The sequence below is a fragment of the Pyrus communis genome, chromosome 9 (genome assembly GCF_963583255.1).
Source record: "Pyrus communis chromosome 9, drPyrComm1.1, whole genome shotgun sequence".
NCBI classification, from domain to species: Eukaryota; Viridiplantae; Streptophyta; class Magnoliopsida; order Rosales; family Rosaceae; genus Pyrus; species Pyrus communis.
In genome coordinates this window covers 21,573,403-21,586,090 of record NC_084811.1, presented here as the reverse complement: position 1 = coordinate 21,586,090, position 12,688 = coordinate 21,573,403, and the positions used below count along the sequence as shown (strand labels likewise).

The 12,688-nt window shown below is 36.1% G+C and overlaps 2 protein-coding genes across 3 annotated transcripts; one reads left to right on the top strand and one right to left on the bottom strand.

The window, feature by feature from the left end:
* Positions 1-1,428: 1,428 nt before the first annotated feature.
* Positions 1,429-6,835, top strand: LOC137745709 (serine/threonine-protein kinase Nek6). Of its 2 annotated transcripts, XM_068485708.1 has the most exons (15): positions 1,429-1,695; positions 1,827-1,895; positions 2,034-2,169; positions 2,507-2,573; positions 3,292-3,357; positions 3,487-3,533; positions 4,081-4,126; positions 4,227-4,307; positions 4,398-4,440; positions 4,549-4,598; positions 4,915-4,996; positions 5,086-5,135; positions 5,209-5,282; positions 5,403-5,454; positions 5,534-6,835. In XM_068485708.1, exons 3-15 carry the CDS (start codon positions 2,051-2,053, stop codon positions 6,665-6,667), a joined length of 1,911 nt encoding a protein of 636 aa, XP_068341809.1. In that variant the 5' UTR covers positions 1,429-1,695; positions 1,827-1,895; positions 2,034-2,050; the 3' UTR covers positions 6,668-6,835. The 2 variants fall into 2 exon arrangements, with proteins under 2 accessions (XP_068341809.1, XP_068341807.1); XM_068485706.1 differs by lacking the exon at positions 1,827-1,895.
* A 335-nt stretch (positions 6,836-7,170) lies between these two features.
* Positions 7,171-7,518, bottom strand: LOC137744506 (uncharacterized). The gene has a single exon (XM_068484308.1). It carries the CDS (start codon positions 7,516-7,518, stop codon positions 7,171-7,173), a length of 348 nt encoding a protein of 115 aa, XP_068340409.1.
* Between the last annotated feature and the right edge of the window lie 5,170 nt (positions 7,519-12,688).

The window sequence follows — 12,688 nt, the reverse complement described above, 5'->3', positions numbered from 1 at the left end:
TGTCCATTCTAGCTTTGAGTCCAAATCCATGATAGTTACTATTCACAATGGGTGAAAAGTAGCTTAATCATTACAATCTTTTCCAAATTAATTTCAATCACTGAATTATTATGAACTGTAATTGTTATGAGAGTTACTATTTAAATGAATAGTAAATGCCACAACTTTTCCCCAAAACTTAGATTCATCAAGAGAAATGTTAAGGAGACCTTTTTAGTAGGACTCTCCATAGACTCTATGCAATCTTATATTTTTTGTACAATATTTTATAATACTGATACGAGAATTGACGTTAAAGTGTGAGATGATAGAGTCTATAAAATGTTCCACTTTCAAAAAGTTTCCTTAACATTTCTCATCCGCCAAATGGATGAAAATGCTCTAAGAAATGAGTATTTTTTGCAGTTGTCGTTGTTGTTGTTTTGGTACGACTTTACCAATCAAGAACTTGCTCCATCACCAACTGCCAGGCAGCATAGTACTTTTGTTGCCACCTGCAACCATAGACAATGAACAAGCCCAAGGTCAACTTCAACATCTGGGTAACTTACTCGCAATATTTCTATTTTCCAAATTTCTTGAAGTTCTAAAAAGTATCACGGAGACAACCAATGAGCTATTAAAAGAATAATTAGCACCTTTAAAAAAGGATAATTAGCTAAGAGAATAATTTTAAATGGAATAACAAGGACTAAGAGGACCAGCACAAATTGTGCACCCACAGAAAATCCCAAATAAAATTCTAAAAAAATGAGCCAACTACGTTTGCAAATGAAAGGTATTATGCTCGACATTCATGAATAGCGAGTCAATATTAAATCGTGAATGACAACTTTGTGCTTTAGACCAATCCTCCACTTATACAATCTCATTTAAATAAAAATTAATAATAATACTTGCATCCCAACCCTTGCCGTTCCATATCTTTTAATTTAACGATTTTTCTTATATAGATCTCATAATCCAAACCATTCTTTTTCTAAATCGTCATTTCACGACTATTTAGGCAAAAATACAAATAAATTGGTAATTCTTAGTCATTCATATGTATCAAATAAATATACGATTTTGTTAATAATTAAGATCGTCACAGTGAACCGTCATTTACTTCAATGACTAACGATTTTGAATTTAAGTGACTTGGTATAAAGATGTTCTTGAAATGAAGATTTAGGAGATAAACGGGCTCTAATTGATGTCGTATTGATAAAAATCGTTAAATGTAAAGGGTGGAACCATGAAGTTTCTTTAGGAGTGGAAGAAATTTTTATGTCTATCCGGAACACAAGTATGTACAATATTATAACATAGTTGAAAAATATGGTTAATATGTTCCACTTTAAATATAATTTCAAAATTTATATTATGACAGTTTATTAAAAAATGGTCCCGAAAACAAATAGATATAGAGTTGGAAGGAAAGTGACATCACAACTACGCGCTGGAAAACATTCTCTGGTGAGAGGGCGAGAGAATGAGTCTGAAAATGCAAGCAAAGAAAGCTTTTGCTTTTTCTCTGTAGTCTTCATTTCACAGTACCTGTCACTTTACCTTTTGCCTTCCCAAACCTCTCTCTTTCTCTTCCCCAACTTTCTATTTGGTAGATAATCAACTTCTAATTAAGTATTAATTTGCTGCTTTACTTGAGTTGTGACTGCCCCTCCACCCCTTCTCTCTCTCTCTCTAATTTTTTTGGTAAGTCATCGTACTCCGCCCTCTCCCTTTCATCATTTCAGTTCTCTTGTTGCTTTTACTTTGAGTTTTTTTTTGCTTATTATTATTGCTGAATGTTGTAGCTTTTTATTCTTTTATATATCTCTCTCTAGTTTTTTTGGGAAATTCAGCACCCCCAAGACTCAAAGACACTAACTTTGAGCAAAATTTCATTGAATTTGGTATTTTTTCCAATTTTTCTCTTCTGGGTTTTTAGATGTTGGGTCAAGTTTTGCTATAGGAGCAGTACTTTCTGTTTTTATTGTATGGAATTCTGTTCCTGCAATTGATTTAAATTGGGTTTCTGGGTTTTTTTGAAGGTGTTAATTAGGTGGCTATGGAGATTGACGATGCCGAAACGAAGTCAAAGATGGAGGATTATGAAGTAATAGAGCAGATTGGGAGAGGGGCTTTTGGAGCCGCCTTTCTTGTTCTTCATAAGACTCAGAAAAAGAAGTAAGAGTATTTTCTACCAACCTTTTACCTTTTGAAATGAAAGTTGTAATTAGTAATGTAATTCTTGTAATCTGCAATATAATTGTGTAATTAGAGACATAATTTAGCAAGAAAATTGAATAGCTGGATAATAGGGGTTGTAATTGAAAGCAGAATTCAATAAGAAAACCCTACACGTTTACCAAAAGTCACATCTCCGGGGTATGAATTTTTGGAGGAAGGGATATTTGAGATTCCAATACTTTATATTTTGATTGTACAACTTTTGTCTAACTCAAATTTGCTTACTCCAATCTTTCTCCAACTTTGTTTAATTATTGAATTTTCCGTTTAATAGGTATGTATTGAAAAAGATTCGTTTGACTAAGCAAGCGGAGAAGTTCAAACGCACAGCTCACCAAGAGGTTGCTTCTTGAAAACTTTTTAGATATTGATAAATTTAGAACCGAGTGCCAGCTACAAATATTTTCCTTTATTTGTTCTTTAAAAGTTGTTCCAATTTTTTGATTTGCTATATTTCCAGTTAAAGGTTGAGGCTTTTCTTTTTCCATACCATTTTTCCTTTTAGGAACCAAATGTAGCATCAAATATCATCTTACCTGTTTTCTTGGCAGTCAACATAGGACATACAAGCCCCAACTTTCTAATTTGTTTGTCCATATCAGCACTGTCGTTCCGGTTATCTCAGTGTTGTGAAACTTACATGTGTTGGCTGCACTTTGTCCTGTCAGAAATACCCAGATCTATTTTTTGACAATCTACTGGGAGATGCAGGTGTGAAACAATATTCATATGAAAGTAGAATACACGAGCATGCGCTCACACAGACATTGAGAACATGTATCTCATAAATGATGCATTATTGATTATATTATGGACACATAATTATAATAGATCCTTGATTGTAACCTTCTAGTTTTGTAATCCCCAGTTACTATGATTCTAAATATCATCTTAGATTGTCGATAACACTTGTTTCGTTCTCAATATCTACCTCATATTTTGTCACCTGTGAACCGTATTAGTTTTCTTCTGATATTTTATCTTGTGATTTCATAGTAATTTTCTCTGAAAGATGTGTTTCCTACTCAATTAATCGCAATCTCTATTATTCTGCTGCAGATGAATTTAATTGCAAAGTTGAATCATCCATATATTGTGGATTATAAAGATGCTTGGGTGGACAAGGTGAATCCATGATTCTTAAGTTTCATATATTTGAATAGGACTCAAGAGTATATTTTCGGATAACTCTTTAGCACTTGTAGCAAAACTTGACTTCACACGCGCATGCTTAAAAGTTTATATTTTCTGCAGGGAGACTGCATATGCATTGTAACGGGCTATTGTGAAGGAGGTGACATGTAAGTAGCAACAATTTACATCAACGATATTCTAATTATGTTTTGGCTGGTATGACATAATGCAGTTTTCTTTTTTCCAAAAGTAGGAATTAAAAGAGTCATATTTTAACATCTTTTTGCTTCTATAACGAGTTTAAATACTTAATTTTGTTCCTCAAGTTTCTTCTAAGTATAAGCTTGAAAGTGATTGACAACGCACATGATTTTTGGACAAAATATAGGAGGAAATCTAATATCGTAGTTACTTAGTCAACATATTAAACTATGTATATGTATTGATCAGTCCTGTTCTTCTAAGGTCCATAAATAGGGGCCTTACGTGAAGTATTGTTTTGGAGTCCTTAGATCAGATATGGACAGCCGGGATTCACCTCAACCGCCTATATCTAATCTAGTGGATGTTAATTAAGACCTCATTAAGGACCTTAGGAGAGTATTTCTTTTATCCTACTTTTTGTCAAAACCTTTTTAAATTACTTAAGAAGCAGAAAATCAATTGTAATGCTTCCAGTGATTACTGAATGATAAACTTCTAATCTGTTAACAGGGCTGATATGGTAAAGAAGGCCAGAGGACAATTTTTTCCAGAGGAGGTAATCAATTAGATTTGATAAAACTTCCCGTCCTGTATATGTACCTGTATGAAGGGTAGCAAGCAACTGCTCTATGTTGTTATTCTGTTTTGCCCTGCAGAAGCTCTGCAAATGGCTGACTCAGTTGTTGCTAGCTGTGGACTATTTGCACTCCAATCGTGTACTTCATAGGGATCTTAAGGTAATATACTAATATAATACCCATAGTTGCAGTGAGGAATAATAGTATAATAGCTAAGATGGTTAATAACATAAAATTCAATGATTGCAGTGCTCAAATGTATTCCTTACAAAGGACAATGACATCCGACTCGGTATGTATACGTATTGATTGTGAAGAGAAGCACTGTTTCTCTGCATTCAGTTTGGTTTCCGTATTTGATGTTTTTAAAGAAAATGTATATGTTGCATGGACCTTATAGGTGACTTTGGGCTTGCAAAACTACTCAACACAGAAGATCTTACTTCTTCGGTATGGACTTGCATTTATATTATTTTATTGTCTTTATGCCTCTACCTACACAATTCTAGTCTGTCTCTTAGAACCCTGTGGCTGTAAACAAGCTGGAAGTTCCAAGTATTTCTTTGAACGCCTCTTCATTCATGAAAATTTCCATAGAGTAGTTTACAAACCTCTCCTTCCCCACCAAGCACTGGGTTATCGAACAAGGCCACCCAATCTTGGAGAGGATATTCCTCAGTATTTTTGGCCTCTGGTACTGGCAGCTATATCACTAAATTTACTTATTTATGTCAGTTCATTTTCAATCCCTATATTTTCAACATAGGTTGTCGGAACTCCAAACTACATGTGTCCTGAGCTCCTCGCAGATATACCTTATGGCTATAAATCTGACATATGGTCGCTTGGTAAGAACTCTAGTCTCTTATAATTATACTTTCCTGGCTCATGACCATGATTTAGAACCATTATAAGTGTAGTTTCTATTGCTTTTCAGGTTGCTGTATGTTTGAGATTGCCGCACATCAACCTGCATTTAGAGCACCTGTAAGTATAAGCTTGAGATGTTGATGCCTCATTGATTTTATGAGCTGCCATTCTGAATGACTTGATTATACAGGACATGGCTGGGCTTATCAACAAAATTAACAGATCCACCATTTCTCCTCTTCCAATTGTGTATTCTTCCACACTGTAAGTAATTATCTTTAAAACCATCGAAACCATGGTGCTATTTGAAATGAATATTTCAATTGCATATTTCTAATTAATATGATATGTATCGACTTATATGGTATTGGCCTCGGATCATAGGAAACAAATAATCAAGAGCATGCTCAGGAAAAGTCCAGAACACAGACCAACAGTGAGTCTACTTCCCACTTGCATGATATTTGAAGAAAATTTATTTTTGGCTCTAATACCCGCATGATCTATTACTTTAGGCAGCCGAGTTATTAAGGCATCCACACTTACAACCATACGTCCTTCAATGCCGCAATGCATCATCAGTTTTTCTTCCTGTATGTCCACAAACCAACTTAAAAGATAAAACTCCAAGAAAATCACCACCTAGCAAGCGCAGCAGTGGCAAAGACAACAGAGAGAGAGAGGCTGGAAAAATGAACCACGTGGAAAAGGTCCAACCATTTGGGAGCAGTGCTGATCTGACGCATAGATATGTAACAAACATTGATAACCCTGTATTCACAGCTAGTGCAGAAGAGCTTGAAACCAAGAGAGTTGATCCTACTAGCTGTTCTTTGGAAGTATCCAATGCCACTGATGGTTCAAAAGATGGGCCGACTGATTCAGAAGCATCTGTTTGTGATAAGCAAGCTGACACTACCAGTATAGCACAAAAGGAAAATACTGAATCTGACATTGAGGTTACATCAGAGAGCGCATCAAATTCTCAGCATGAAGAAGTAGAAGAACCAACTGCGTCAAATTTCAAACAATTGAAAGAGGTTGATTTCAAGACTCCGAACAGTGAGGACGGAATGGCATATGAAAATCAACAAGTTCTTGAAGGAGCTAAAGCAGAAAGAGAGGGGGCTAATGAAGAAAATTGCAGGGTATTGGCGGTGCCCAGTGTAAGCGGTATCCAAAAAGTTGGGTCGATTGATGATACTGAAGTGGAACCCAGTTGCTGTTTAGAGAAGGAAAGGTCCAATGTGTATACTGAAGTTGGTAATGTGGAATACTTGTTATCTGAAAACAACAATGAAAGCTCCATACAGAAAGCAAAACATGAAGTGGTGGGAAAGGCAGACAATAACAATTGCTCTGCGCAGATAGAAAAAGGTGAGGCTCGTGTGATTAATCAAGCAGCAAGTGATGTAGCGGCAGTAGGCAGTGATGATTCTAAGAGTGACTGGGAAAATCCAAGTCAGCAAAGAGCTGATGCCCTTGAGTCTCTGCTTGAGCTATGCGCACGCTTACTAAAGCAGGACAAACTTGATGAGCTTGCCGGCGTGCTAAGACCATTTGGAGAAGACGCTGTCTCTTCTAGAGAAACAGCTATCTGGTTGACAAAGAGTCTCATGTCTGCACAGAAATCTAATGGAGAGTCCTAAGTTTTAATGGTCAATTTGCTTGTAATTCATGCAAAACTGTTCCAGAAAATAAGAAAAAGAAAAAAGAGTATTTGTTTCATCGTATTAACTTAAATTTGTTTGTCAACCAGAGTGTTATTTGTTGAAGATTTAGAGTGGGAAATAACATATTTGCAGATTGTTACTCAACATTGGCTCTACTGGAAAATAGATGCGATTAACTTTTACTGTTGTCTAAATATACTGCATGTTTTTTCACTTGTACAGTTTGTCTTCAGGTTTTAACCTTAATGAGGTGAGAAGAAAGGTTTGAAGGATCCAGGCAAGGGAATGCAGGTAAGTAAATATTACATACATACATATATATATATATATATATATAAATGGATTATTAACATTCAACAATCTTAATCACATACATACAAAAACATCCTTAATTTTCTCTTGGAAATCCCAATGGGATGTCCAAGTAAATATTCCACTTTTTATAGTCTCATTGAGAATATTTTTTTTGTTCTCTGAGCTTACTGCAGGTAATAGCCAAAGAAGGTCACGAGGAAGGCACCGGCCAGAGAGCCGACAACGGGCATGGTGCTGGCGGTGCCTGATGGAGCAGGAGCATGAGCTGAGTCAGGGGAGGATGCTGTGCTTGTGGTGGTAGCAGCTGAGCCTACGGGGGAGGTAGCTGAGCCTACGGGGGCAGTAGCTGAGGCCTTAGGAGCAGCTGCAGCTGATTCCTTAGGAGCAGCGGCAGCTGGGTCCTTAGTAGCAGCGGCAGCTGGGTCCTTGGGAGTAGCGGGGACTGGGTCAACAGCCAAGACAACGCTCAATAAGGCAGCAAGGACAATGATGGCGAGGGAGATCTTCTTCATTTCCATGATGAATATTGTGAAATTGAGGATAAGTTGATCAAAAACACAGCTGCCTTAGAGATAGGATATGAAGGAAATTTCTTTATTACTTCTTTGATTACTGCAGTGCTGAGGAAAACAGAGGAAAGTTGTTTCAATTTATAGGGAGATTTTGAGTTATGTGATTAGAATGAAACAATTTTTGGTGGTTGAACGTGTTTTTTGCATGGTATAAGGAAGGAAGGAAATCATTGAACGATTTTTTTGCGTACCCGTGGCCACAAACAAATGAACATTTCTAGTTCGATTTGTTGTTTTGTTCAACTTCTAAATTTGGGGCCATTGGACTAAAACACATCAGAAAATTGGAACAAACAATAAAAACAACCATTTTAATTTGCTTGGTGGATCGGGAATGACCAAATTGGTGAACTGTTGGTCAAAGATATACACTTTAGCAAACACGTAGGGAGAGTACATTCATTTTAGCAAATATGAAGCTCCCGTTACAATGCTAGCTTGTACGTAAATAAGAGGTTTTAGGTTCGATTTTCGCCAAAGACGAATTTGAATCACATTATTGCTAGTCCACTGCGAGGCTAAGTTCATATCAACGAGCTTAATTATTATTTTTGTATTATTCCTTGTTCACTTATTAACTAACTAGTACTATAGTTCTAGTGGTTTTACTCCACTTGTAAGTGAGAAGGTCTTAAGTTTAAATCACATGGATGACGATGTCATATAATATTTGTGTTGAGTTTGATGTCTAGCTATGAATGATCTAGTATGTGGCTTAGCCAATTCCCTATCCCCTGAGAGTAGAATATCGCCTCCCATTAGAATTGAATATCATTGTATCAAACAAAATAAAAAAACTTTGTTCACTTATTATGAAAACCAATCATATATGGTGGATTATGACATATTTGAGTAAATCTGAAATTACATCTTATTCGAAATTAGTGTTACTATCCTTAATTTAAACCATGTACGTGTCAAAATTAATTTTGCTACTCTCAAGAAAGTAAATATGAAATTATATCCGGCGGTTCTTCAAACCATCGTTGCACATCTTGAAAAATGACTAGAGCCATATAATTAAGAGAACTTTCAAACGACATTTTGAAATGTGTCATTTTGAATGTCCTTTGTTAATGTTGCATTTGTAGAGTTTTTGCAGTAGTTTTTGGTGTTTAAGCCGTTAATTGAATGTTTACTGATATTTTGAATGTTCCTCATCTAAAGATAGGGTTAGTAATGAAAAAAACTCTCTAAAGTGGATCTTTCCCATCAAGGATCTTTAACATAACCCCAGAATCAACTTCAATACAAAGATTTAAAAAGAAATTAATTAATTTTTCCCTTCATACATTAATCAAGAGAGAGACGGAGAGAGAAATTGGAGAGAATAGAGGCAATTCAATTAATTGAAGAATGTCTTCACCAAAAAAAAACAATTATTTCGAAGAACGTAGCATAGCTAGCTGAAATACATGAAATCAACACGATCTCCTTTCTTCTCTTGAAAATTAATCCCATCACCATCTCATGAATATGGTCTCACTTTCCAATTTGCCGTTAAAAGAATTACTTATTCCCCGAGCTGAATAATTAATTACTGAAGGTAAAACCCAAAGAACGACAAAAGGGAGGCCCCAGCCAACGATCCAACGACGGACAAAGTGACGGAGGCGGCACCACTTGCTGGGCCAGGGGCAGCGTCCTTGGTGGCAGTTGGAGCTCCGGTGGCCGCTGCGTACTTCGGGGCAGCAGCTGCCTTCGGTGCATGTTCCTTACCGGCTGCCAAGACCACACTGATCAAGGCAGCAATGACGATGATGGCAAGCGAGATCTTCTTCATGTCCATGATTGATTGAATGTAAACTTGAAGTGATAAAACTCTGAGTTCCTTAGAGATAATATTGAATAATAATAATAAAAAACCTCGTTCTTAATTGTTCTTCGCAAGTGCGAGGAATTCTGAAGAAATACAATTTTATAGGGTGGAGTGCTGGTTATTATTAGAACGAAACACTTCTTGTTAGTTAGTGTCAGTTAAGAATAGGTTTAGAATGAACACGTGTCTGGTTTTGCATGGCATGGGGACAGTGTTATTATTTCTTTTTCTTACGAGTGGTCTGAATACCCAAATCTTTTTTTTCTTTTTTGGTTTTACACTTCCAACTTTTTTTTTTTTCTTTCTCTGGGTCTTTTAGTTTCTCATAATTTTGGGCTAAAACCTGTACGGATAACATTATAAATCTGTACGGATACAGGTATAAACAATTGTGCGTGACACATTTCGATCCGTAATGTTCATTTGGACTCCGAATCGAGCTGTGCTGGCCGATATCCAAAATGTGACGAAGCCATAAAGTGTAGTGAGATGGAAAATTGAATAAAGTGTAGTGGGGTGGTAAATTGAATAAATTTAAACCTAAAAGTGCCTAAATGGAAGAGTGCGCACGTGAGTGGGATTGAACACCATTCACACGTGATGTCAGAACATAAGTAAAGTATAGTAAATGTAGGATAAGAATTATAGCATTGAAGGTAATCACCTATAGCACGATTTGGTAAGAATCCTTGTCGACACAAAAGCTTTGCTACTAAAATCTGGAGGGGCAAAAAATAAGGGAGAGTGGGTCTAAAAATAAATAAAAACCTTTTCAAAAAAATAATAACCCCTTGCCGTAAAACAAGTATAGTTTCCACATATAACATACTACGTATAGTATGAAAATACAAACCGTAGCCAACAATATCTCAATAATGAAATATGTCACAACATTTCGTAAATAAACACATAATGTCCGGTAATCACATAATTTCGCATAAACAAACATATCATATCAAATGCTCATCGACATATGCTGACACACGAGTTCATACAGAGATATTCTGACATGAACATGGCTGGGTGTAATGATGATTTACGTTATAGTACTACAATCACTTGAAGACTAGCTCTATGCGCATCACATACGAGTCCTAATTGCCTATAGCAAACTTGGACATGACTGACACCTACAATGGATCCAAAGTCAGCGTACGGTGCGATATGAACATACATGTGAATGACTAGCCGGGCGAGTACTAACACTAGTGTAGTACACGATGAGCAGATAACGTAAATATGATCATACAACGGTAAATTGATAATTCTAGTCAACATAACACTATTCATGACCACAAATATAATTAAGGCATCCCATAATAGTATGCATACCTGCGCATCCCACATGATTCAAAATAATTTCATAATTCTCAACATTACGACCTTTCTTATAAACGTTAATTTAATTATGGAAATCATGTAGAAAATTCATTATTAAATATATAAGTGAAAACTACACAAATATATATATACACACACACACACACTATATACTATATAAAAGAAAAGACCCACTCACAGATACTTATGAAGTCATAGATGTTTGAATGAGTAAATACGGATCGCCAATGCTAATCGTAGCTAAGCATAATAGAGATCCATTATTAAAACTTAATTAATATGTTTGAATTTGTGATGCGAAATATATAAGCACACAAATTAAAACCCTCTTTTGACAATTGTAGTATATGTATAAGTAGGGATCGTTCTAAACCGGGGATTAAGAGGGATTGCTAAATCACTTGAAAACTGACTCAAAAACGTAAAACAAAGGTTAAAAACACTAAACTAGACTCAAAGAATGCAAAACTAACCACTAAAACACTAAAACAAACCAAAAGACTCAAAACAGCAACAAAACACTCAAAACTGCCTTAAAAACACAATCTGGGCAGTTTTGAACACCTAACCTAATTTGGACGAATTTGGGTTATAACTTGAATCAAAACACTTAGAAACACAAACTAAGACACTTTCTAACTAAATTGAACACTAAAGTAAAGGGGGATTTAGTTTTGACGAAATTAAAACAAAGAACACAGATTGTAATTAAAACAGATTGTAAATATGAATTTGATGAAAATATGGATGGAATGCTAGCTAGAAGGTTCTTCTCCACACATGTCACACTTGCATACAAGATGATTTTCAGTTGGTCTTTCGATGAATCATGAAACTCAACACCCCGGGTTAATTAGGTTCGCTTAAATTAACCTTCAAGTTCTCCTTGAGTTAATGAATTGGATGAGACAACGCATACAACAATTCAAAACATTCTCCAAAAGTCCTTTACGTGAAAAGCACAATAAAGATACAATCAAAGATCATTAAGCAATATGAAAACTATAAGTGTTGACAAGGCATTCGTTACTATGATGAGCATGAAACTAGTGCCAAGAATTCATTTAACGCGATCGTTTATAAGTGACCTCCACTACTTGTGAATATAAGTTTGTAACTATTAGGTGAAACTCACTTATATTCTAGCATCATATTCATGCATGAAAACTAAGCGTGCACTCTCAATAAACATACACAAATAAGTTATCAATCAAGTAGTTAAACAAATTGAATCCACAACTCATGAAATTCCAACTGAAGGTAATCAATTTATATTGCAAGCATAAACATGGTTTTGAATCACCCCCTAGCTAACGAGGGATTTAGCCTCTCATGTTCACAGAAAGAGAAACAAAATTGAAATTAAACATAGAGAACAAAAGTTGATTACACCTAAAACGCCCAACAATTCCACTTTGAATTTCTGCACGTCAAGCTCCTCTTTCTTCTTCTCCTTGCTGCGGCAGAGAGGTTTTTGGGGGTTTTTGGATGTGATTTTGGTTTAGGAAGGGAGTTAGGATGATATATTGGTGCGGCAAGAGGTGTGGGTGGTGTATGGAGGTGTAGAATGGTGGCTGCAGTAGAGGAATGGTTGCGACAGAGATGGGAGGTTGCTGGAATGGATGGAGAAGTGGCGGATTGAAGGTATTAGGGTGATGGTGGCTGCGGCAAGGGAGTGGGAAGTGGCTGAATGATTAATAGAATGAAGCTAGGGTGCGGCTAGGCTTAGAATATATAGGGTTTCAGAAATTAAAACCCTAGCTTATTTTGGTTAACTAAAATTAAGTCAAAGGCTTCTAGAATTAGGAAATTAAATCAGAAATTAAAAGGGAATTGGCTGCAATGTGCGGCTAGGGTTTTATTTAGAAAGGGACATGTGTTTAAGTGCATAAAATAGGACATAATTGCCCCCTCTTGCACGGCAAGGGATGGGGAGAAAGGGAAACCCAC

What these genes read in the sequence shown, in the direction of transcription:
- LOC137744506 (XM_068484308.1), bottom strand. Translation starts at nt 7,518, where the DNA reads ATGAAGAAGATCTCCCTCGCCATCATTGTCCTTGCTGCCTTATTGAGC.
- LOC137745709 (XM_068485706.1), top strand. Translation starts at nt 2,051, where the DNA reads ATGGAGATTGACGATGCCGAAACGAAGTCAAAGATGGAGGATTATGAA. An exon ending in ATCTGACATATGGTCGCTTG is followed by an intron (nt 4,997 to 5,085) that starts GTAAGAACTCTA and finishes ATTGCTTTTCAG; the next exon opens with GTTGCTGTATGTTTGAGATT. An exon ending in ATTGTGTATTCTTCCACACT is followed by an intron (nt 5,283 to 5,402) that starts GTAAGTAATTAT and finishes CTCGGATCATAG; the next exon opens with GAAACAAATAATCAAGAGCA.